The 26,108-nt window shown below is 33.7% G+C and overlaps 1 protein-coding gene across 3 annotated transcripts in view; it reads right to left on the minus strand.

Moving 5' to 3' along the window:
* Window positions 1–880: 880 nt before the first annotated feature.
* The window catches only part of LOC126890079 (endosome-associated-trafficking regulator 1), a 44,689-nt gene continuing 19,461 nt past the window's right edge, over window positions 881–26,108 (minus strand). For 2 of the 3 annotated variants that reach the window (XM_050658910.1, XM_050658909.1), the window contains 5 exons: window positions 25,818–26,048; window positions 19,121–19,393; window positions 17,474–17,536; window positions 10,700–10,845; window positions 881–1,198 (listed from right to left, as the gene is read on the minus strand). In XM_050658910.1, coding sequence (XP_050514867.1) covers window positions 1,075–1,198; window positions 10,700–10,845; window positions 17,474–17,536; window positions 19,121–19,393; window positions 25,818–26,048 — 837 coding nt within the window. In that variant the 3' untranslated portion in view covers window positions 881–1,074. The remainder of the gene's footprint in view (window positions 1,199–10,699; window positions 10,846–17,473; window positions 17,537–19,120; window positions 19,394–25,817; window positions 26,049–26,108) is intronic. The other variant, XM_050658911.1, reaches the window with a different exon arrangement.

Here is a 26,108-nt window from a genome sequence, read left to right on the forward strand (position 1 = left end):
TTTTTATTGTTTTTATCGAGATGCGGCTTCTTTTTTAATATGTTTACATAAAAATTGTATGCGGGTTTTGTTCCTTTAAACTCCCCAAATGTTTGTGTACGTTCCAATTAAACTATTATTGTGATACCATTACTTAAATACAGTTTTTTTAAAACTTTTTTGCCTCTCAGTATTTTTTGATAAGCGACCTTGTATCGAGATGTGGCTTCTTTTTTAATATTTTTCAAAATATTACCTAAAAATGTAAATTATAAATAAATCTTCAGATTATTACAGGTCTCTATAATCGTAAATAACCATATATACAAATATGTGGTGGATTCGACAAATACTCAAAATATCTCGATAAAAACTGGCTTATCGAAAAATTACTAAGAAGCAAAAAAGTTTTAAAAACCTAGTTTTTAACTAATGGTATCACAATAATAATTTAACTGGAACGTACACAAAAGTTTGGGGGGTTTCAGGGATCGAAACCCCCATAAAATTTTTATGGGGTGCACAAATTTCACTATAATTGTTTTTTTAAGATGTTCCTGCCATCAGAATGCCAAAGGTCCATTTTCAATAAAAAATCTATAATCGTTTTCGATATATTGGAAAAAATCTATTTTCATTTTGTAACTTCAAAGCGCTATAACTTTTTTTATGTGCACATTTGTAGTAAGGTAAAATAGGTTCAATCGAACTATTTTTTGTTCCAGAATGTGTGATTTAATTTATGACCTGGGTTTTTGTTACACCCTGTAGTGTAATAACTACCAACTGTAGCAAACTAAATGCAATGGCTTGGGAAATAATATGTCTGCAACTTTACGAAAACAAAATAACGTGGACCTAATATGGCAGTATACGTGTTAAAATTAAAACAAATACCCAATATGAAAAACCGATATCTTTATAGGCGATATTTTAAAAATGTATAAATATATACAGCGCCCACAATAATTCTAGTAGTTAATAAATTAATATAATCACATGTATCAAAAATTTCTCAATGTAACAATAAATAAAATTGTTTTTATGTACATTACTTAGTAATACTACTTTAAAAACAGACTATGGTATAAAAGGTTAGAGTGCAGGTCCAGCGTCTTCATCAAAATTTGAAAAGGGGTCCCTGGTTTCTTCTATTCGATGCATATTTTCTAAAGAAGCGGCCATTATTCTTAGGTTGTCTACGCCAGTAAGCAGTTGTCTGAAAAAGCCATAAAAATAAACCATATTAACAACTGTTTTATATTATGATATGGTTCAAAATAAATCGATATTTTTTTGCCTTGTAATTATTTTCTCACTTTATTCCGATAAAAAGATAGGATCATGAAAGTTTCAACCCTTAAAAAAATTTTTTTTAGAGTTCAGTTAACAATTATTTCTCCAAAAATGCCGCTAATTTTCGTTTTCTTGACTTAGGCTACGGCTCCACGGGCGAAAAATTGACGCTAGCAGTAGCCGTAAAACGAACTTAAGGTTCCGCGGAACGGAATAGGAATAGCCGAACTGTACCGACTACAGGACTTGTGCGTAGTCGGTTCAGTTCGGCTATTTCTATTCCGTTCCGTGGAACCTTAAGTTCGTTTTACGGCTACTGCTAGCGTCAATTTCTCGCCCGTAGAGCCGTAGCCTTAACCCCTTCGGTACGGTGATGCACCCGTGTGCATCATGCTTGCCTGTCCGCTCAGTACGGTGATGCACACGGGTGCATCATGAGTTTGGTTCGCCATAAGGCGGTGCCACCATCTTCATCATATTTCAGGTATTTTTGTTCTGTCCGAATTACCTTATTCAAATCTAAAAGTGGGGAAACCACGCCCAAAAGTGATGTCCAGAGGGAGATTAGATTTAGTTAATTTGATTGGTGATAAGGTTGCTTGGGTGTTTGACTGATGAGATTGTGTGGGAGGTGAATTTACTGTGCTGCTGTTTACAACTTACCTTACTATCCCTTGCAAGATAATTCGGATGGAATTTCCCAGATTAGGAGACTGGGACGATATCGAGCACAAAATAATCTGGGGAATTCCATACGAATTATCTTGTTTATCTTTTTTAATAATTTTTGTTTAAAATGGTTTTTTTATGGATAAAATTTAATTTAACTCACATACTATGTAGAATAATAAATTTAATAAAAATAGTTTTATTTCTAAAATAAGTGTTATTATTACATTAACTTTAATTAGTTGTAGTGTGATACTGTATTTTAACCGACCGCGCGAAGCCGCTCGGTAAGCGCTCGAATCCGTATACAGGAGTCGACTTGCCGAATGAGGTCCGGCACGAAGGGGTTAAAGAAACAAAAAATTCATGTAACGCATTTTTGAGTGTCTTTATTTTTCCCCAAGTTATTTCCTCTTTGAATATCATCAAACTAAATGAAAAAATGTTTAAACGGGTCTAGGAGCACCTATATTATTTGTTCGGTAGCATCTTTATATCGATGTTCTGTTAATTTTAAAGTTTTTTTTATTTCTTCAGGTAGCTACAAGCATTTAAAAAATTTCTCGCGTGGTAAAATTGCACTTTGGCATGCATAAAATATGGAAAAAGATTATATTAATATGTTTCATGTGTCATTTTTAACAATTTCGGACTTATTGCAATAAAAAATATATTTCGTACTCGCTAACAATTGGTAATACATATTTATTGAAAGTTTATCAAAATAATTGTAATTTTAACATTAAAAATTGAACTTGGCACAAACACAGGATTTATAAACGCTACATTATGTATAAACGATACGTAACGCTACATTTTCAGTTACTTTCTATAGAAATTTAATTCAAAAATAAGGTTTTTGTACTATCATATTAAATGTACGTCAAATACTTTAATTTATGCCAGAATAAAAGCCTCTTAGAATCACGGGTAGTAAAGGGTTAATACCCCTTCGCATATTTCACTATTTTTCATAAATTCAGTTTTTTTACTTATTTTCACCATCTTTATTTTACTATTTGATATTTGCTTAATAAGATTAAATTCTTTACATCCATTAAGCCCTAACATAGGCCTTACATTTTTATGTAGTTTTACTACAAAAGCAAGATTACGTAGGTCAAAATTTCTGATGTCAGAGCATTGCCAAATCATTAGAATGTGACTTTTCATCATGGCCACGTTAATGTCATTACTTGTCAGATATTGTCTTTGTTTTTGTTTACTGTACAAATACTATCTCTAATTCTTTATTCTAATTAATGATGTCAATCGGTTTTCATTTCTTGCCGAAATATCCACAGAGAACGGCAGTTCTCACCAGTGGCGCACAACACCCCTACATGCGACACTATATATACACGAAATTTTCGATTTTCTAAACCTGACTGAATCGAAAATTGGGCCAAATCCCATCTTAAAGTTTAGGAAAAGACTCGTCCATTCATATGTCAAACATCAATTTTGGTCCAAGGGTGTGGATTTTACGGCCCTTCCCATTTAAAGCCTCTTTTTCGTTCTCGTCCCCAAAACTCCCAAAAATTTTAAAAATTTATGCCCGACCTTTGCGGTTTCTGATAGCACAGATAATTACCTTTCCAACGCATGTTTAATTTTGAAAATCGGTTATACCATTCAAAAGTTATCGAGCTCAGAAATATGACTCAATTTTTATTAAAAAAATGGAAAATGTTTGTGGATATGTATGTATGTATGTATGTATGTGTGTGGAAAAGTTACCCCGATCTGAATTTTTTTTTCTGTGTTTCAAGAGGGTGTGAGGGCCGATTCAGAACCGGTCTCATTTTTGACTTCTGACTACCCTTAAGCCAGCTAGAGGGCTAGGTAGATACAAAATAGCATATTTTTTGGGCGTATATATCTTAGGTTCAAGGAAAGACAGGAAAACCGCAAATACACCAAATCAATAGGGTTGAGTTAAGCTTTCAAATAGCGCCTAAGCGATCAAGCTGAGACATACACCATAGCCAAAAAACTGAAAAATTAAACTTTGAAAATTTTGGTTTTTCGACAATTACTCAAAATTTCAACCTACGAATTGCGCCAATAACTAAGCCTTTGTAGAAGGACTCAGGACGCGTCTAACGGTGTATACCTCATATCTGGGAAAATTCGAATTTTTAAGTTATAGGCTTCATAAGTATGATCAAATCTATTTCTTATGGGAAAAACGGTTTTTCAAGCTCAATAATTCCTGTAATACGTTCAGTTATCGATATTGGATGCATCAGATACTACTTGTCAATACGTTTCAAATTCATGTCTAGTGATTAACATCAGGTAAGCCGTTCAGAGCTTATAGAGCTCCAAATATATAATTAGTCCAGGAACTGAAATTTTTCACTTCGCAATTTTTACAGATTTGCTTAAAAATTTGACAATAAGTAGTGGATAGTCTAAAGATCAAAATCTATATGATGCAGAAAGACGCTTTTACCATGGGGTGGTTGCCACCTCATCTCGAGGGTGGAAATTTTTTATTATATTTTGACCGCAAATGCTGGTAAAAACATTAATTATAAGCAAAAAATGTTCACTATACATTTTTTTGATAAAATTAATAGTTTTCGATTTAGTGGTTATCGAAGCTGTTAGTTTTATATCGAAAAAATTACCAGAGAACGGCAGCTCTCGCCAGTGGCGCAGAAATACACCCCCTACACGCGACACTATTATATACACGAAATTTTCAATTTTCTAAATCTGACTGAATTGAAAATTGTGCCAACTCCCATCTTCAAGTTCAGAAAAAGACTCACCCATTCATATGCCAACCATCCACTTTGGTCCAAAGGTGTCGATTTTACGGCCCCTCCTATTTAGGGTCTGTTTTTCGTTCTGGTCCCCAAAACTCCCAAAAACTTCGAAAATTTAAGTTCGACCTTTGCGGCTTCTAACAGTACTGATCATTACCTTTCCAACGCATGTCTAATTTTGAAAATCGGTTATACCGTTCAAAAGTTATAGAGCTTAGAAATGTGACTCAATTTTTATTTAAAAAGGGGAAAATGTTTGTGGATATGTATGTATGTGTGTTTGAAAGTTAAACCGATTTGATATTTTTTCTCTGTGTTTGAAGAGGGGGTCAGGGCCGATTTAGAACCGGTGTAGTTTGTGACTTTTGACCACCCATAAGCCAGCTATAGGACTTACCATAAGTACAAAACGGCATATTTTTTGGGGGTATATATATATATATTCGGATCAAGAAGAGGCAGGAGAACCGCAAATACATCAAATCAATAGAGTTGACTTAAGCTTTCAAGTGGTGTCTAAGCAGTCAGGATCAGACATACATACGGCTCAGTATAGCCGAAAAACTGAAAAACTAAACTTTGAAAATTTTGGTTTTTCGATAATTACTCAACATTTTAACCTAGGAATGGCGCCAATAACTTAGCGTTTGTAGAAGGACTCAAGAAAAATCTAACGGTGTATACCTTATATCCGGTAAAGTTCGAATTTTTAGGTTATAGGCTTCATAAGTATGATAAAATCTATTTCCTGTGGGAAAAACGGTTTCTCAAGCTCAATCATTCCTGTAATAGCTTCAGTTATCATACTTGACCTTAGATCCATCAGATACTACTGGTCAATACGTTTCAAACTCATGTTTACTGATCAAAATCGGTTAAGCCGTTTAGAAGTTATTAAGCTACAAAAGTATAATCCAATTAACGATTATTCCCGAAATGGTTTATGTAGTTGTAGTGGTTACGACGCTAAATTTGATCTGGCAACAGGCAATCCGACTTCATTTACCGGTCATCTCAATATTTTTGTTTCAATCTATTTCGAATAGAAAAAAGTGTAGTGTACATTCGATGGAAACTAGATCATTTGGGATATAATGCAACAAAGGTGACCATTTATAAAGCTTGACGTGTAATAGGGGAACATTGCATTCAACTTCATACATTAAATTTATAAATAACTTTGAAAAACTCCTGATACAAGAATAAAAAACCGCTAAACGCCGTAAAAATGAGTGGCGCATAAAATATTCCAGCTACAAAAGATCTGATATGAAAATTACGTGGCGCGAAAATGTATTTTCATTTTGATGCAAAACAAAATTCTAGTTTTATTTTAAAAGATTTTTCCATAATATTTGCTAAATTTGAAGTAAACGCGCCACAAAAGAGTTTCAAAATTCAAACTGTATCAAAGTTACTCTTTTGTGGCGCGTTTACTTCAAATTTAGCAAATATTATGGAAAAATCTTTTAAAATAAAACTAGAATTTTGTTTTGCATCAAAATGAAAATACATTTTCGCGCCACGTAATTTTCATATCAGATCTTTTGTAGCTGGAATATTTTATGCGCCACTCATTTTTACGGCGTTTAGCGGTTTTTTATTCTTGTATTAATAATACGCCGAAATATTGGTAATGTTAATTAACGTAAATAAACATCAACTTCAAAATTTACATTTCTCAAAGTGTCAACATGGTATTATAATAAGAAAAACGCAATCGCAATTACATTGAGAATTTTAGAATTATTTTAATTAAATAAACAAAAACATTTTTTATTATTAATGATATAAATTTTATGAAACGATCCTTTAAGTAAATTTTTTTTTGAAACGTTTATTCAGCAATCTGTTAGTTATAAAAATTCTAACAATAAGCGTCTTTGGGGTTTGAAATAAAAAATAATTGACGTTAGAGAGGTCAGTGCAATGACTGGACCTCTAGTATGGAACAAACATGACATTCCGATAATATGCTACATACAAACATACATTTTACATTTACAAACAATACATATATCTAAAATATGAATACAATTACGGTGAGGTATAAAACTTATTTATAAATAAGGTCCAGTGGATTTTTACGTTTTAGTCTGTGAGTTTGTTGACTATTATCAAGCAAGTTTATTGCCAGGGCATTTGGATGGCTTTCTAGGCGTTTTATGTATCGAACACTGCACTGAACCATCACTTCACTGATCGTAGGTACTTCTAGATCACAATAAATGTCTTTGTTTGACACGAACCATGGGGCGTCTGTTATAAAGCGTAACACTTTGGATTGTAATCTTTCCATTATGGATATGTTGGATTTTGCTGCTGTACCCCATAGCTGGATCCCATAGGTCCAGACCGGTTTGAGTATTGTATTGTATACCAACAGTTTGTTACGTATAGACAACTTCGATGTTCTGCCCAGTATCCAATAATGTTTACGATATTTTAAATTTAACTGTTGGCGCTTTTTCCATATATGTGTTCTCCATGTCAAAGTTTTGTCCAGGTGCATACCAAGGTATTTAACGCTTTCGGCTTGTGGAATTGCTTTGTTATTTATTTCTATATTAGGCGATATTTTACGACATTTTGTAAATATGATATGTTGTGATTTTGATTCATTGACCTTTATTCGCCATTTCTTTGTCCACTTTTCAATGTTCCTAATATGCCTTTGAAGAGATTCGGTAGCTGTTGCGGGATTTTCATCTGTGACTAACATAGCTGTGTCATCTGCGAATGTTGTAGTCGTTACATTTTAGTTTGTTGGTATGTCGTGTGTAAATATTAAATATAATATAGGACCCAGAACACTACCTTGAGGGACTCCAGATCGTATAGGGTAGATTTTTGATGTATCTGCTTCATGCTTGACACGGTAGTACCTTTCTTCTAAATATGATTTTAGTATAGTAAAATATATATAAATACCTACATAGGTATTAAATATAGCTTAATTTAAAAACTATTGTAATTATTGTTACGTACTTATACTATTGTGTTTGTGTTTGTATTGAGAAACATGGGAAACATCAAAATGCTTCTTTAATAGATTATTTTTTTCTTCTTTATAAATCTTTATTTATTTTGACCATTATCTGGAGAAGTAAGTTAAAGAATTTAGATTTATTAGATTAGGTTTATTAGAAATAAGATGATTATTATTAGATTTAAAGATCAGAAAGTTTTCTTATGAATTTTAGCGTTTGCAGTACTTATTTAGTTTCAAAATGATTATACCTACACTATGATAATATTATTGTTAATTAATATAGTTAGGCAAGTAATGAAAATCAATTGACATCATTAATTAGAATAAATAATTACAGATATTATTTTTATAGTAAACAAAAACAAAGAAAGATATCTCTGACAAGTAATGACATAAACGTGGTCATGAAGAAAAGTCACATTCTAATGTTTTGACAGTTCTCTTACGTCAAAAATGTTGACCTACGTAATCTTGATTTTGTAGTAAAAAGACTATATCAACAACAGCATAGGGCTTCCAATTGTCCCTAGTAACTGCTAATATGTTTATTTTTATGGAAGACTACTCTCCAAAGAAAAAGAAAAGACACTTTTTTCCAAAGTTTTTCTTCCTTACATTTTACAAGTTTACAAGTATAGATGTACAAAACCACTTCTATGTAAAAGGTATATTTAATAAAATTTTAAAAATCCCAATGGATTAAGTAAAATAGGTTCATTCAGAACGTTTTCGGACCTGTCAGTCCATCATCAGTATTCACGAATTCACTGATGATGGACTGATGGGTCCAAAAGCGTTCTGAATGAACCTATTTTACTTAATCCATTGGGAATTTTAAAATTTTATTAAATATACCTTGTACATAGAAGTGGTTTTACTTTATGTTACGAGTTTTTCAAAAATGATATTTTATACTTATGTTTTTGAGCTTTGAAAATAGTCATATTTCGTTATTTTTTCAATTTTAAATTGTTGATAACTAGAAAACGATTAACACAAAAACGTAAGCAGCCAAATACCCTGTATAATATCAACGGAAACATCATAACAGAACTAAAAGAACAGTTGAAGACATGGAAAAACTATGTTGAAGAACTCTTTGCAGATCATAGACAACAATCTGAACTAAGTAACATACAAGGAGACGAAGGTCCAGAAATAACGGAAGAGGAAGTAATGTACGCACTAAAAAGAATGAAAAACGGTAAAGCCCCAGGTCCAGATGAAATACCAACGGAAATCCTTAAACTGATAGAAGAAGACTCGATCCACATTTTAGTTGAACTTTTCAATAGCATTTATACATCAGGAAAAATACCACAAGAATGGCTTTTATCCACCTTTGTTATTATACCAAAAAAGATGAATGCCAAACAATGTAGTGATTACCGTACAATCAGTTTGATGAGCCATGTACTGAAAATATTCCTGAAAATTATACACACTAGAGTACACAGAAAACTGGAAATGGACATCAATGATACCCAGTGTGGATTCCGAAATGGACTCGGAACAAGAGAGGCTTTGTTTGCACTGAACGTTATGTCTCAAAGATGTCTTGACATAAGTCAAGATGTATTCATGTGTTTCATAGATTATAACAAGGCCTTTGATAAAGTGCGGCATGATCATCTAATCAGACTCCTGGCAGAAAAGAGTTTAGATAAACGAGACATCCGACTAATAGCAAATATGTACTACAATCAGAAAGCAGTAGTGAGAGTAGAGAATAATACCACTGAAGAAATTGAAATAAAGCGAGGTGTGAGACAAGGGTGTATACTGTCACCAACCCTGTTTAATCTCTATTCCGAAGACGTAATGAATAGAACACTCTCTGAGCAATCCAAAGGTATTAAAATAAATGGTGTTAGATTAAACAATCTGAGATTTGGAGACGACACCGTTCTGATCGCAGAAACACTTGAAGAGCTACAGACATTGGTGAATAAGATAGCAGACTGCAGCGAAGAATATGGACTATCTTTGAACATAAAGAAAACTAAATTTATGGTAATATCGAAATCAACACGAAATGTCCAAAATCTATATTTACACAATGAAATTATCGATCGAGTTAGCAAATACAAATATTTAGGCACTTTTGTAAATGAAGATAACGATAGCTCAGCAGAAATCAAAATAAGTATAGAAAAAGCTAGATCCATATTCACTAAAATGAAAAGAGGGTTCTGTGGAAGAGATTTGAGCCTTGAAATGAAACTTCGCCTGATGAGATGTTACGTACGTTCTGTGCTGTTCTACGGAATGGAGTCATGGACGCTGAAAAAGATTGATATCAAAAAATTGGAGGCATTTGAACTGTGGATGTATCGCAGAATCTTGAGAATATCATGGACGGAGAGAGTCACAAACGTCGAGGTTTTGAGAAGAATGAATAAAGAAAAGGAAGTCATATTTACGATCAAAAAACGAAAACTGCAATATTTGGGACACATTACAAGAGGCGAAAGGTATGAACTGCTTCGAATAATTATGCAGGGGAAGATAGCAGGAAAAAGGTACATAGGAAGAAGACGAAACTGCTGGCTAATGAATCTACGGGAATGGTATAGCTGTAGCAACAACGAATTGTTTCGGTCAGCAGTTTCGAAAATACGTATAGCCCTGATGATCGCCAACCTTCGGAACGAAGATGGCACTTGAAGAAGAAGAAAACGATTGCTTAAAAGAAAAATTACAAAAGATCTTTTTTGTGTAGAATGACCTAAAAAATCTGAAATAATATCTGCCCGGGTCGAATTTTTTTTTAGAATTTATAAAAAAAATGTCATTTTTTTAATTATTATTAATTATAGTTAGAACCAGATTAGATCGGGCAACCGTTGTTTTTTGTAATTGTTAACATGCTAAATTACATATCCAATAATTTTTATCCATTAAACAGATCGGTGCAAATCGACCTTATATCGTATTTTACACTACTAGGATAGCCAGCCCCTTAAATCAAGAAGAACAGACTTACCTTAGAGAATGCTCCGCTGAACCGGCGGCATTCCGTAACTCTTGAGCCAATCGATTAAACTGCACTTGATTAGATGTATTATAACCGCCAGCAGCTCCTTCACCGCGTAATATTTGATTTTCAGATTTTACGCCATTTAGCTGAGACTAAAATGGAATTTTACATAATTACCAAATACAATGAAATTATGTATTTTTAAACAAAAATAAAAGAAAAAGTATACCTGGTAAATATTCGCTGCATACGAGGAAGAGTTTCCTTACACGGAAAAAGTTAATAGGTCTGGATCCCGCGTACCAAAAAAAAGTTGATTAATAGTAAGCTGAAAATTTGTTAATAGCTTAAGGGTGTCTAGTCGGACAAACTTTGATATATTGGAACACAGGAACAGCGGAAGTTGTGGAATAGGTTAAAAATTTGGAACGTCAGACTACGAAAACGTCAGATGTATTTTGTCCGACAGAACTTCCAATTGGTTTGTTACCCTTTCATTAAACTCTCATGCAAAAATCAGACTGCTATTACTAACCAACATGATTCCTGTCATTTGACATGTTCTTCGTGTTCCACTCATTAAGATGCCCAGTTGGTGAACACCAGTCTGATTTTTGCATGAGAGTTTAATGAAAGGGCAATAAATCAATTGGAAGTTCTGTCCGACAAAATACATCTGACGTTTTCGTAGTCTGCCGTTCCAAATTTTTAACTTGTTAGACCATTAAAACTTCCCCTGTTCCAGTGTTCCCATATATCAAAGTTTGTCCGACTAGACACCGTTAAGCTATTAACAAACTTTCAGCTTGCTATTAATCAACTTTTTTTTCTTATGCGGGATCCAGACCTATAAAATTCGACTATGATTATACACTAGAATAAAAATGTAGAATTAAAAATATATGTTCTTTACAGAACACTTTTCTACTGTTGACTTCTATTTCTACATCATTTCACCTTTATTCTTTATATACATTATCTTAGAGCAGTGGTTCACAAAGTGTTGGGTTTATACACTCGCGATCATAAAATCCGGGTCACCCTGAAAATTCCAAGTTTCTTGAACATTTTTGACTCTGGTACAGTAATAATATTTTTTAGGCTAAGCTAATGAATTTTTTATTTGTCATTAATGTTTGTTTGAAAAAGAACGGTATTTTATTGTTTTTATTGAAACAGCAGATAACAAAATAAAATTGTTGATAATTCAGACAAACGAAAAAAAATGGAAAGTACAGAACGTGGTAGAATATCAGTGAAATTTCAATGTCTAATATCGTGTATTGCCTTCCCTTGCTCTAATAACCTCTTGCAGACGATGGGGCATACTCTCAATTTTACTCCGGATTAGATGTTGTGGTATGTTAATCCACTCTCTAACTAACAGATCCTTAAGCTCCTGTGCGTTGTTAGGAGAAGATATATGGGTTTGAATACGTTTTTTCAAATTGTCCCAGATATGTTCGATAGGATTTATGTGCGCGTGCGGAGACCTAGCTGGCCAGGGTAACCTCGTAATTCCAACCTCGTCCAAGTATTGCATACTGATCCTGGCAACGTGCGGTCGCGCGTTGTCCTGCATAAAAACGGCATCTTCTCCAAGCCCCACTATAGCGGGCATAACATGCTCCTACAGCATCTCCGTAATGTACCTTCGTGCAGTTAAGGACCTATTTTCGACAAAAGGTAACTCTGTGCGGAAGTCGGAAGCCACACCTCCCCAAGCCATAACCGAGCCACCACCAAATGGCATTCTTGGAGCAATGCAAGCTTGTGAAAATCATTCGCCGGTTCTCCTCCAAATTCTTACACGTCCATCGGATCCAGTTAGGCAGAAACGGGATTCATCTGAGAATAACACTGCTCCAATCGTTAATTCCCCAATGCGCCTATTGCCAAACAAAAAGCTAGTCGTGCAACTCGATCCTCCTGGCGAAGTGGCGGTCCTGTAGCCATTACCCGAGAAGATAGTCCAGAAGAGCGAAGTCTTCTCCTGACTGTTGCAACGCTAACGTTGCAATTTCGCACTTCCTGTAGACGATTTCGATGCATAACTGCAGTTGAGGTCCGGTTTCGTAAAGCTTGAAACACAAGGAAATGGTCATCTCGTGCCGTGGTCTTTCTCCTTGGTCCAGAGCCAGGCTCTGGCTCTGGTTAGCAAACCCGTCTCCTGAAATCGTTGAAGTACTCGTTGAACCGTAGAAAGGCTTACACCAACAGTTCTTGCGACTTGCCGTTGAGCGTGACCGTCGTCCACAAGCGCAACAATTCGTGCCGTTTCAACAACAGCCAAAGGCATTTTTGGCAAAAAATAAACAATAATAAACACTAATAATGACATTAATGAACAATTAAGACGGCAATAATAAACGGTGTTCGCTGCGTTTGACAGTTATAGATACCGTTCATTTTGACACGTTTTCACTTTTCCGCGAAATCGGCAATTTTGGAATTCTTTTTTACAAAGGAAATCGTTAAGCCGACAACAATTGTCAGAAACATGTATTAGTTTGTATTTGTGTTATTATTATTTACGGTAGAGCTTGTTAAAAATGAAATATCGGTGATTTTTAAGGTGACCCGGATTTTATGATCGTGAGTGTACTATATTGTTTTATATTCTTTTTTTGCTGTTTTCTGTTTTCACTATACATTCTGCTAAAACTAGCGTATGTTATGATACATTTCTGTTTCAATTTTTTTATTACCTTCGTTAGATCTTTACTATGTATTATAGAGTCTATTAAACTTTTATCATATCTTTCGTCTCCCATAAATAAGTATCGCCTATTCGTCGATTCCGAAAGGTCTTCCCAATCTAGATCATTCTCATAAGCCCATTCCTCCATTATCATCTTTGTCTACTCTGGCGTTTCAATCACTCATTATTATTATTGCGTATTCTTCTCTAGCTTTAGGCCCCGTTCTCATGACAAGCGGTTAACGTCCGTTTTGATATTTAACATGCGATTACAACTACATATATTTTACTTGAGACCGTTCATATGCTAACACGCGTTTTAAGCCATTAAAGCGCGCGTTGGCATGTGAACGGTCTCAAAAACAAAATATCCTTGACAACAGGTACTCCGGAGATCACTTTTGACGTCATATTCGTTTTCAGCGACCACAAAAACCTCCGAGTAACAAAATTGAACTCATTTCCGCCGATAATTGACGAGTTCTGAATTTTTTTTATTGTCTGTTTGAGATGCATTTTAAGAATGCATTTTTTGTATGCAGTTTTTCAATATTATATCATGGCTCCGGTTCACAAAGTTTCCTGGTGCATTCACGAATTGAATGCAAAAAGAATTATTAAGATCCGTCTTGTCCTTTTTTTTCGGAGGTAAGGCCGATTTTAGTGCTTTATTGCTTCGTCTACTCTCACTTATATTAGTAATCATCTTCTCTCTATCTTTTAACTTACACCAATCACTCCCATCTTTTTGATAACTACTACTTTGATTACTAATACCTTTACAATCAAAATTATACTTTTATTCTTAGAATTAATCTTATTGCTACTCATTACTAGAGCTTACAATACCGGGATTCCGGGATCCCGAATACCGGGATCCCTGACGATTTTTGTCCGGTATTCAATACCGGTATTTATAATAAAAATACCGGTATTTCGGTATTAGCTTAATTTATAAAAAGTGAATTGATGCACAACAAACTTTCGTCTAAGATATTTTTTGCTATTACAAGAAATTATTTTTGAAGATTAACAAACAATATCATTGTAAAAAATATTTATTAAACACGTTTATTACACACGTCAAGTATAGCGCTTTCTAAAAGCGTGAATGTCGTTAATTTAAGGCGAAGGGTTATACATATCAGCTTCTACAACCAAATTATTAAATCTCGTCCATACAAATACATACATAAAATGAGATCTAGATCTATTTGAATTGTTAGAATAACAGAATTGTTTTTACATTTTCAGATCTATTTTTCATTTTTTTTTGTGTATTGTGGTGTATAAATTAGGCTCACATATTTTCTGAATTATTAATAATAATTGACAATATTTATAGCGGTCTAAATACAGAGTAATCCATATAAAATATTTGTCACAGTAAGTTAATCTTTGTATTAATATATTTTAAAGTTAAATTAATTTACAAATAGAAAATTTAATCAGTAAAAGTACTATTCTATTATATGCAAAACGTATCCTAGAATCAAATATATAGTTTTTCTATTTGCACATTTTTGTATCTATCTATTCCTAAGCTTTATGTAATGTTATAAACAACATCTACTCATTTCAAAACAAAATTTAATAGGTTTCATATAATATTATTTAATAACAAGTCAATATAACAACTGAGGATAGTAAAAATATAGGTAACGTCTATATTTTTTATTCATAATACCGGTTTTAATACCGGGATCTTGGTATTTGAAATTTTAAATACCAAATACCGGTATTGAGATTTTGGCTCGGTATTGTAAGCCCTACTCATTACCATTACATCATTCACCTAAATAAAAGTTTTCACCAAGATATTTTATAAATACAATCCAATGTTACATGCTGTTCGTTTTTAGTTAGTTACGTATAGTCCAGAAAGCCACTGCGCGTCCGCTAGGAAAAATATTCTAATTCGGATTTTTTGCACAATCTTACTCAAAAGGGACTCCTTTTAACAAATTTGCATGTTGCCAGGACCAAAAGGTGGTCAAAAATTTTTTAAACGTTTTTTTTTTGTTTTTTTCCTAAAATTATTTTTTTTTGCATGGAACAAATTTTTTTTAGGTTTTTTGGATCATTCCAAACCAAAAAGGTCTTTTGTGACTTTTCTCTGAAGTTGATAGTTTTTGACATATAAGCGATTAAAAATTGAAAAATTGCGAAATCGGCCATTTTTAACCCTCAAAAACTATGTGAAAAACTGAAAATTTGAATGTTGCCATAGTAGCTAGATATTCTATAAACATCGATTAATGAAATCCCGAAGAGTTTTTTGCAATAAAATATCAAAAACCCCTTTGTTTTTTAATTTCCAATCAAGCGTGCGCGACACTATTTTCCACCGTTGCATGTGTATACAATATGGTGCAAATGAAAGGAATAAATTCGTTACTTCGTAAACCGGTGACTTTAAGGAAAAATCCCAAAACAGGCCGGTTTTTATTTTTAAGTTATGATATTGTGGCATATATAGTATACTAGTGACGTCATCCATCTGGGCGTGATGACGTAATTGATGATTTTTTTAAATGAGAATACGGGTCGTGTGCTGGCTCATTCGAAAGGTTCTTCAATTATCTATTCAGTAATATAAACATGTACATAATTATTTATACAGGGTGTCCAAAAAATGTTTATTACATTAAATCATTTGACAAATTGACAAAAAAATTAAATTATTGGACACCCTGTATAAATAATTATGTAAATGTTTATATTACTGAATAGAGAATTGAAGAACCTTTCAAATGAGCTAGCACACGACCCCTATTCTCATTTATATAAATCATCGATTACGTCATCACGCCCAGATGGATGACGTCACTAGTATACCATATATGTCACAATATCATAACTTAAAAATAAAAATCGACCTGTTTTGGGATTTTTCCTTAATGTCGCCGGTTTACGAAATAACGAATTTATTCCTTTCATTTGCACCATACTGCATACACATGCAACAGTAGAAAATAGTGTCGCGCACGCTTGATTGGCAATTAAAAACAAAGGGGTTTTTGATATTTTATTGCAAAAAACTCTTTGGAATTTCATCAATCGATGTTTAAAGAATATCTACCTACATTGGCAACATTAAAATTTTCAGTTTTTTACATAGTTTTTGAGGATTAAAAATGGCTGATTTCGCAATTTTTCAATTTTTAATCGCTTATATGTCAAAAACTATCATCTTTAGAGAAAAGTCACTAAAGACCTTTTTTGTTTGGAATGATCCAAAAAACCTAAGAAAATTTTGTTCCATGCAAAAAAAATAATTTTAGGAAAAAAACAAAAAAAAAACGTTTAAAAAATTTTTGACCAACTTTTGGTCCTGGCAACATGCAAATTTGTTAAAAGGAGCTCTTTTTGAGTAAGATTGTGCAAAAAATCCGAATTAAAATATTTTTCCTAGCGGATGCGCAGTGGCTTTCTGGACTAGTACAGTTTATTTTGTATACAGTCGGAAAAATGAAAGAATACCCATGAACAAACATATAAAACACGCTGTATTTTCCTATCACCGTGTCACAAAGAAAATTGTCCAGTGCAAGTACTTGTAACAATAATTATTACATGTAATTGCGCTGGCCAATTTTTTGTGTGACACGGTGACAGGAAAATACAGCGTGTTTTATATGTTCGTTCATGGGTATTCTTTCATTTTTCCTACTGTACCTCGTCCAATTTACTTACCGTTGCACGTCATCCGCGCCATAGCCTGTGACACGATACCAACACGAAATATCTAGGCGGTAGGTGTGTTCCCCTTTAGAATCATTTTGATTCTAAAAAAGAACACACCCACCGCCTAAATATTTCGTGTTGATATCGTGTCACAGGCTATGGCGCGGATGACGTGCAACGGTAAGTAAATTGGACGAGGTATAGTTTTGTTTCATGTGGCTTGAAATACACGAGATGTAAATATAGAATCTTCTTATATAGATGTACTGATTTATATAAGGGCTCTTCGACTAAGTCTAGAGTTGGTAACTCTAGATTCTAGATGGTGGACGTCATATAATATGTCCTATATTTTGTGTGTACAACTAAAAAAATTTGCATTGTATACTTACAGTTAACAATTTGATTTCTTGTTTTAACTTTAGCACCAAATTTTCAGCCGCAGCAGCTCTTCGCTAAAAGAAATAGAAAATGTTTATAAACATTATAATCTGATATAAGTAGACAGTTATATTGAAAATCATTGAAACATGAAGAGATCTGGGGGGTCAGAAGACTGAGACCCCGGAAACTCTGAAAAAGACATCAGAGAGTATGTTGAAAACTCGGTATAGTGAAAATCGACGCGATCAACTATATGGTGTTGTATAAAGAACAACAAAGTTTATACTAATAAAGGAGACTGCAAACATATTATGGAAAATGTAATGTCATTCAAATCCAATAAAATGTACATGAATAGTAGAGTGGGTCGAAAAAAAAATGTTTCATTTTTTAATAGTTATACCGCGGAAAACTTACATTTGGGGTATATAAGTAAAATGCAAAGTAAAATAAAGTTATATTGAACCCCCAGCTAGCGCATCATACTTAAAATTTAGTTTTTTTCAGAAATCAAGACATTTTTCAATTATTTTTACAATCTTTAGCCAATAATATTTGAACGTGCTATAGTGAAAACTGTTTAGTTAATAGTCCAAAAAATAAGAAATAAATTTGAAACAGACAATATCTTTCAATTTGCGGTAGCGCAAAATACGCGAAAATGGTTAAAATTCACATATTAGCACCTTAAAAGAAGGTGTGGTCTAGTATGTTGTGTTGGGTGTTAATAGCACAATGCATTTTTTTTTCTTTTACTTTACACACCATTTAATTGGAATATAATTATTATAGTGTGTTTATAGTTATAAAGGATATAAATAAAACAACTTATAATTTTAATAACATGTTTAATTGAAACAAAAAAGAAACCAAATTGTAGCCAAACAATGTCAACAAATTAAATGAAATTTTGACTTGGAAAAAGAGCTTTAGTCACTATTTCTGAGTGGGTATGATGAAGCTGCGCTTGCTGTCAAACTTTGGCATCGAAGCTTTGGATGCTACGGCAAATCTTATGAAACCATCTCGTTCATCACAGAACAAGAAAATAATCTACATTACTTAATACTTTGAAACTGTTTAAATCAAACACATATAGCCAACCGTATAGAGAAAGAACAGCTGATTGTTACAATCAAGGTTTGAACTATTGAAAAAGCCCGCAATATTTAAAAAATAAATTATAAAGTCATGTATCTTGTGAGATACATTGGGCAAAAGAGGGTTAAAGTGACAATGTGCATGTGCGACAGTGTCACGGATCCGTGTCATGCGTCCTGTCTGAAAACGCAGCCTGCACGAATCCGTGAAAGCACGAAAGTGAAAAGCGTGAAAATACTCGCACTCACAGAACAAGAAAATAATTAACATAACTTAATACTTTGAAACTGTTTATAAATCAAACAAATATAACCAACTGTATAGAGAAAGAACAGCTGATTGTGACAACCAACGTTTGAACTATTGAAAAAGCCCGCCATATTTAAAAAATAAATTATAAAGTCATGTATCTTGTGAGATACATTGGGCAAAAGAGAGTTAAAGTGACAATGTGCATGTGCAACAGTGTCATGGATCCGTGCCATACGCACTGTCTGAAAATGCAGCATGGCACTAATCCGTGCCATGCGCAGTGAAAGGGTGAAAATACTTACATTGCTCTTTTCTAAATTATCCTCCACTTTTTCAAGCGCCCCGGCGAGATTGTGAGTATATTCATGTTCTTTATTCCTAGCAGTTTCTAAATCCCTACTTAAATTATCACACATTAAATTCTTTTCCGCTAACTGTCTCTTCGTGATGTCTAATTCTTTCTTCAGTCTTTCAAGCTCTCCCTCTGGACTTTGCGGAACCGTCAAGGCTTCGCTTTGTTGGGTGCAAGCAGCACCATCAGCTAGGAAGTCAGGAAGACTCTTCGAACTCCCGACCTGCAAGAATGCTTTATTAGCAATTAGCATATTAATATCATAATTTATAACAAAAACTCTAAAGAAGACGGTAGCTCTCTTAAGACAGTGACAGACACGCAAACTTTAAGTACGTGAGTTTAAAGATCGCGGACTTACTCGGCTCAACGTCGGTGATACACGGCAAACTTACTCATACCAAATACTATTGACTGTAATACATCCAACTCCCACAGAAATCTGGAAGCAAGCGAAGCACGTTGCCACTAGCGCCACTTCGGCTTGCGGTGAAACTATGTTTTGACAACGTAAAATTTGACGTAAACATTCAAATTAATTTTAATAATTTTTAATAACGAGCTAATTTTGCTAAATTCAACTAAAATAAAAATAGTTCAAACACTTATACAAAAACAATAATAAAGCAATTTTATAAATGTAAGGTTAGATTGCTCTGGTTATCACCGCAAGACCGCTAGATGGCGCTATTTTTTGCTTCCTCAAATGTAATGGGAAATGTCAAGAGTTGTATGTATTACAGTATATAGTATTTGCTCATACTTTAATTCCGATGTCGTCGAGAGAAGATGCTTTGTGTTATTTAGGAATTCTATCATATTACACGTTCCATAAAAATGAACACTTACATTTTACATTATATTTTACAAAAAATATAATTTTATTTAAAAAAAATATTTCCTTCAAGACCACCGTCGTTCATTTTTATAATTTTTTTCGTAAGGCTGTGGATATGATTCAGTCCCAAAGAAAGGGATTGGTCCCCAATTATGACCAACGTGAAAGGCTGCCCTGTAGGATCCTTCATTTTTGATTTTGGAGCACATATGAAGGTGACATCGCATGTACCCAAAAAGAATAGAAATGTATTACTGGTTTCATCATTTCATCACAGATACAGCAGATTGAATAAACGAAACTAGGAACACGCCAGAGATGATTTTATTCTATAATGATACCAAACGTGGAGTAGATATTGTACATAAAATGGCGTCACCTTACAATGTGTCTAGAAATATTAAACGACGGTCACTTGTAATTTTTTTATGGGGTCCTCAATATCGCCAGTATAAACGCTTACCAAACATAGATAATAACCCTAATAGGTAATACATATACTTACTAAACAACGGAGACAATTTATTAAAAAATTAGGAATAGACCCAGTAAAAAGCTATTTGCAAATTAGGTCTGCATCCTCAGAATTACTTTCTCATATTCGATGAGCTGTTATGAAATACTCTGGAATGCTTACACAAAACCAACGGCAACAATAGAATCGATATGATCTGCGAATTTTAGCGATTTGTCAAACAGTATTCCAAGATCTCTTATTGTATTAACACAATCTAGTGGTGTGTTATCAAGCTTATATTCAAACGGAATATACGTTCTACCTTGATAAAAACTAATTTTATGGCACTTATTGACACTTAGCTCCATTTCATTTTCTTTACACCAATCCTGTATTTTATTTAATTGATATTGCAGATTTTCAGAATCGTCAGGACTAGATACTTTCGAAAAGATTTTTAAGTCATCCGCAAGCAAAAGCTCATCCCAGTTTGTATCTGCAATATTATTTATAAATATAATAAATAATAGCGGACCCAGATGTGAACCCTGAGGGACACCAGAACTGACAACTACATCCTGAGATAGACAATCCTGGATCCTTACTGCTTGGCGCCTTCCTATTAGGTAGCTTTCCAGCAATTCAAGCGGTTTCCCATTTACTCCAGCAGCTTCTAATTTAGACAATAGGATGTTATGATTTACCCTGTCAAATGCCTTGGAGAAGTCTGTATAAATAGAATCAATTTGATACCCACCCTCCAAAGCACTTGACAACGCATCCAAATAGCAAAGAAGATTTAATTCTGATGATTTGTTTTTCTGGAAACCATATTGCTCATCTACTGGAAACAATTTGAAACATACCGAGAGGCAGTCCGACACTAAGCTTTCAAATAACTTAGGAATAGTACTTAGTATAGAAATTGGTCTGTAATTTGTAATGCCGGATCTACGGCGTTAAAAAACTTAATCTCCAAGGATCCGGAAAGTAACCAGTATACAAAGAAGAATTAAAAATTTTCCACAATGGTCTTGCCAAAATAAAACTGCATTTCTTTAAAACTATAGGAGGTATTTTGTCAGGACCAGGACCTCTGTTCACATCTAACGTCATCATTTTTTCATATACTTGAGATATTGTAATATTACAGGAATTAATAGTTATATTGGTGGTGGGAGGTAAAACACGTTTACTGATTGCTTTCTCAGAATAAACTGATGAGAAATATAATGCAAATGCATTTGCAATATCATTCGGAGTTGTATAAGTGATACTGTTCAAAGACATTTCATTTGGTAAACCCGTCCTCGTTCGTTTAGAATTTATGAATGACCAAAACGATTTAATGTTACTATGAACGGAATTCTCAGTTTTTTCTATAAAGTTATTATGACAAGTTTTTGTTAGAGCTTTACATTTACTTCTAAGGCTCGAGAATGCATTATAATTATTTAGAGAGGAACTAACTTTAAATTTTAAATGTGATAGTTTCAATTACTAGTTTCTTTAGTTCTGGCGAGAATCATTTTGGAAACTTTTTTGTTGACATCATTTTTTTTGGCACAAAAATTTCAAAAGCACAGTACATGACTTCGTAGAATGTATCTAACATTTTATCTAGACTTTGATTTTCAAGAATTTGATCCCAGTTAATACAAGAAAGGTAATCATTTCTTCTTCTTCTTCTTCTTTTATATAGGCAGTACTGCCTGTTTTTCTTCAACGGTGCCTTTCATTCTGCCCCTAAGTTATCATTCCATCTTTTCCTTGGGCGTCCTATACTTCTCCTGCCTAACGGTTACTTGTCCCTGGCTATTCTTACTATCCTTGATTCAGACATCCTGCTTATGTGCTCATTCCACTCTTCTTTTCTGTTCTTTACCCAGGTATTTATATTGTCTACTCCACATATGCGTCTGATTTCCTCACTTCTTACCCTATCCTGTAGTCCTTTTCCAGCAATCCTTCTTAAGATCTTCATTTCGTTGGTTTCCAGATGTCTTCGTGTTTTGCTTGTATCTGGTCTTGTTTCGGCCGTGTAAGTCATAACTGGCCTAATAACTGACTTATATATTCGGGCCTTTGTTTCCAATCTTAGGTGTTTGTTTTTCCAAATTGTGTCGTTTAGGCATCCGGCCATTCTACTGGCTTTAATTATTTGGTCTTTTACCTCTTCTTCGATATTGTTGTCGGCTGATAGATTAATTCCCAGATATTTGAAAGTCATTACTTGTTGTATAATTTGATTGTCTAACTCCAATTTGCATCTTATTGGTTCTTTGGCAATTACTAAGCTTTTTGTTTTTTGGACTGATATTTTCATATTCATTTCTTTTGCGTTAATGTTGAACTCGTGCAATAATCTTTGTAGGTCGTCTTCGCACTCTGCTACTAACACGGTGTCATCAGCGTAACAGAGTATTTTTATCTCTCTATTGCCCATTTTGTACCCTCTTTTTTTCTTCACTTGTTTTATTATTGCATCCAATATTATGTTAAACAGTAGAGGGCTTAGTGAATCTCCTTGCCGGATTCCTGTGTTTGTTTCTATGGGTTCTGTTATTATTACATTGACTTTCATCTCTATTTTATTTCTTACATATATGTTTTCTATCAGTTTTATGATATCCAGTGGTAAATTTTTCTCATATAGAAGGTGTATCACATCTTTTAATTGGATTCTATCAAACGCTTTCTCTAGGTCTATGAAACAGAAAAAGGATGGTTTGTTATATTCTAATGATTTCTCCGCTATTTGCCTTATCACAAAAACTGCATCGTTACATGATCTTCCACTTCTAAATCCTTGTTGTTCATCCGATATATTTATGCACGCCATTATTTTCTCCATAAGTATTTTTGTTGTGAGTTTCAGTAAAGGCATTAAAATCAGTGTTATTAAAGTCCAAATAGTAAGAGCTGTTCTGGTTTGTTGAGCAGTTATTACTACAATGAAAATCTTTTATGGCAATGTTCAAGGCAGGATGATGCCTATCTAATGGAACTAATTCCTCATCAGAAGCTACAACTTGAATAGAACTGTCGTTAGCAAATATCAAGTCCAATAAAACCCCACGAGAATTGGATATTGTGTTGATTTGAAATAAATTGTGAAAATTACATAGATTTGACAATATCCAAGCAGACTGAGTTTCATTAGGAGTACAATATTGAGTAAAATTAACATTGGAAGACAGTTCATCATTAGACCACATAATGTTTGGCAGATTAAAGTCTCCGAACAAAAATAGTTTGGAAGCTGGATACTTCTCACTAACTTCATCAACACTTTCACTGAATTCGGTATATACAGCTGGTTCCGCTTTGGGTGGAATATAAACAGTTCGAAATATTGCCATAGACTGACCACTGCCAATAGTAATAAACACCTGTTCAATATTACTGCTGCTTACAAATAGGGCACTCGAGATTGACTTCCTGACCGCAATCAAAACACCACCACCCCTAGTGTGGATGCTAGTTTCACTTGATCTATCTTTTCGGTACACAATGTAACTTTCCATACCAAGTTCAGAGTCTAGAAAATCAGCAGTGAGCCAAGTTTCAGTTAAAATAATTACATCATAGGAACAATGTGAAATATTTAATAAAAGTGTCTGAAGTTTAGTTCGAAGCCCATTTGTATTTTGGTAATAAACATTTAAGTTATTATGAGGCGTGCCACGTGGAGACTGACTTAGTTTTTTTGAACAATTTTGGGTATGTTGTTGAAGTAGTTAATAGTTAAATTAAGTTCACCTTGGTCTTGTCTCTTTAATAATTCATTTCGAGTTTTACGAAAAAGCTCACATTGCATTTGAGTTTGATCGAAACATAAAAAAATTTTTGTCTTTGTTAGTATTGTGTGTATTTTTAAACACCATAAAAGCTTCTTGAGCAGAAGATAGTGTTATTTTTACTGGTTGATTGCCATTTTTATTTTTCTTACCCACTCTGATTATTTTTTTAACTTCGACGTTGGATGGGTTATCTACGATTTGAGTTATGAAGTTATGAAACTCTTGACTTCTTGAACATCAGAGTTATGATTTGTTTCTGGAAAATTAAAAATCATGAGATTATTTGCCCGTTTTTGCTTCTCCTGTATTTCTGTAATCACTTCTTCGGCACTAAGATTTGACCTCTCTTCTTTTAGATTTTGAATTTCCATTTTCATTTGCCCAACTTCTGCCTTAAGAGCTTCAATCTGCCTCACAAGATTTGGCACATTTTTAAACGCAAGCCTACAGTCAGTACAGAAAAAGTATAAAGATCTCTTCTGCAGGACCACTGCACGTAACTCACTGGCACTGAGACCGGTGCACTCTTCAGTATTATGTAATATAATGTGACAGCCGTCACACACTACAGATTTATCTCCCATAGGATTTTTACAATTTCCACAATTTCCATTCATAATAATACTTTGAACTAAATTCCTGGACCATAAGGCTTATTGAAGGCCAACTTATATTTATTGGAAACAAGTTAAATTAGTCTCTACTAATTGATGTCAGTAAAAAAGAAGGAAGCAAAAACCAGCCCATTTAATACCTTAGTGTGGATTTATAACACAATTTAGTCAATTTATTGCACAACAAACACAGGTTCAACAAAACAAGGCAAATCACCGAATCACCCTGCTTTTTCTGCAAATTTACATGTAAAACAAAGTTTATTTACTTCACAAAAACCTCTCAAAATTCAGCAAAAAACACGACATGACTAATTTTTCCACTTGTGCTTCAGAATGTTGAAACTGTTGAAACTGCTGTGAGAAGTGTATTCAGCAAAATACTTAGAAACTATCCCCGTGATTAATTTTTTTATTTTCTGTGTACCTAATTTTGCTGAAATATTTGTGTTTTACTAGAGTTTGATTATTGTTTTGATCAGGTTTTGTCAAATAGAAGAATAATTTGATTTTTTGTAAGTGTGGTAAGCTGTCAAAATTATGATGTGAAATATATCACTTGTTTTTAATCTATTTTAATTTAAACAAGGTAGGCATAACCAAACAAAATATTTTCATCAAGAGGAAGAAAACAGCCTAAAAATAATTAGGTTTACTCAAAAACAACCTCCTAACATCCCAAACAAAAAAAAATACATAGCCTACTATCATAACTGTTTTTCTAAATTGCTCTATTCAGGGGTTCTCAATCTGTGGTACATGTACCACTGATGGTACATATCATTATTTGCCGTGGTACACAAAACACAGTAAAAAATATGAATTAGATTACCTAACTTGATAGGTATTTCAGATAGGTGGTACCAAAAATAATTGAAAGGATCTTGTAGTACATGAGTCAAAAAGGTTGAGAACCACTGTTCTATATTACTCACCTCACTATTTGATGATTCAATCCTAATATTATTTGAGTGGGTATTGACTACAGGCAAGTCCAAGGGAAATGATTCTTGAGTTCGCATAGGTAAGTCCAACGGAACGGGTCTATTAGTATTAGTAACCTCAGGATTAAGAGCATTATTCCTACTCTGCCGCGCAGGCGTAAAATCAGGCAAGTTGTCAATGTCAACATTAAAATTTTCGGATGATGTATTTCCTAAATAACACTGAAAATAAAATGTGATCAATTTTTTTGTGTAACAAAAAAAACAAATTATGTTTCCTTT

Source organism: Diabrotica virgifera, chromosome 8, assembly GCF_917563875.1.
Source record: "Diabrotica virgifera virgifera chromosome 8, PGI_DIABVI_V3a".
NCBI classification, from domain to species: Eukaryota; Metazoa; Arthropoda; class Insecta; order Coleoptera; family Chrysomelidae; genus Diabrotica; species Diabrotica virgifera.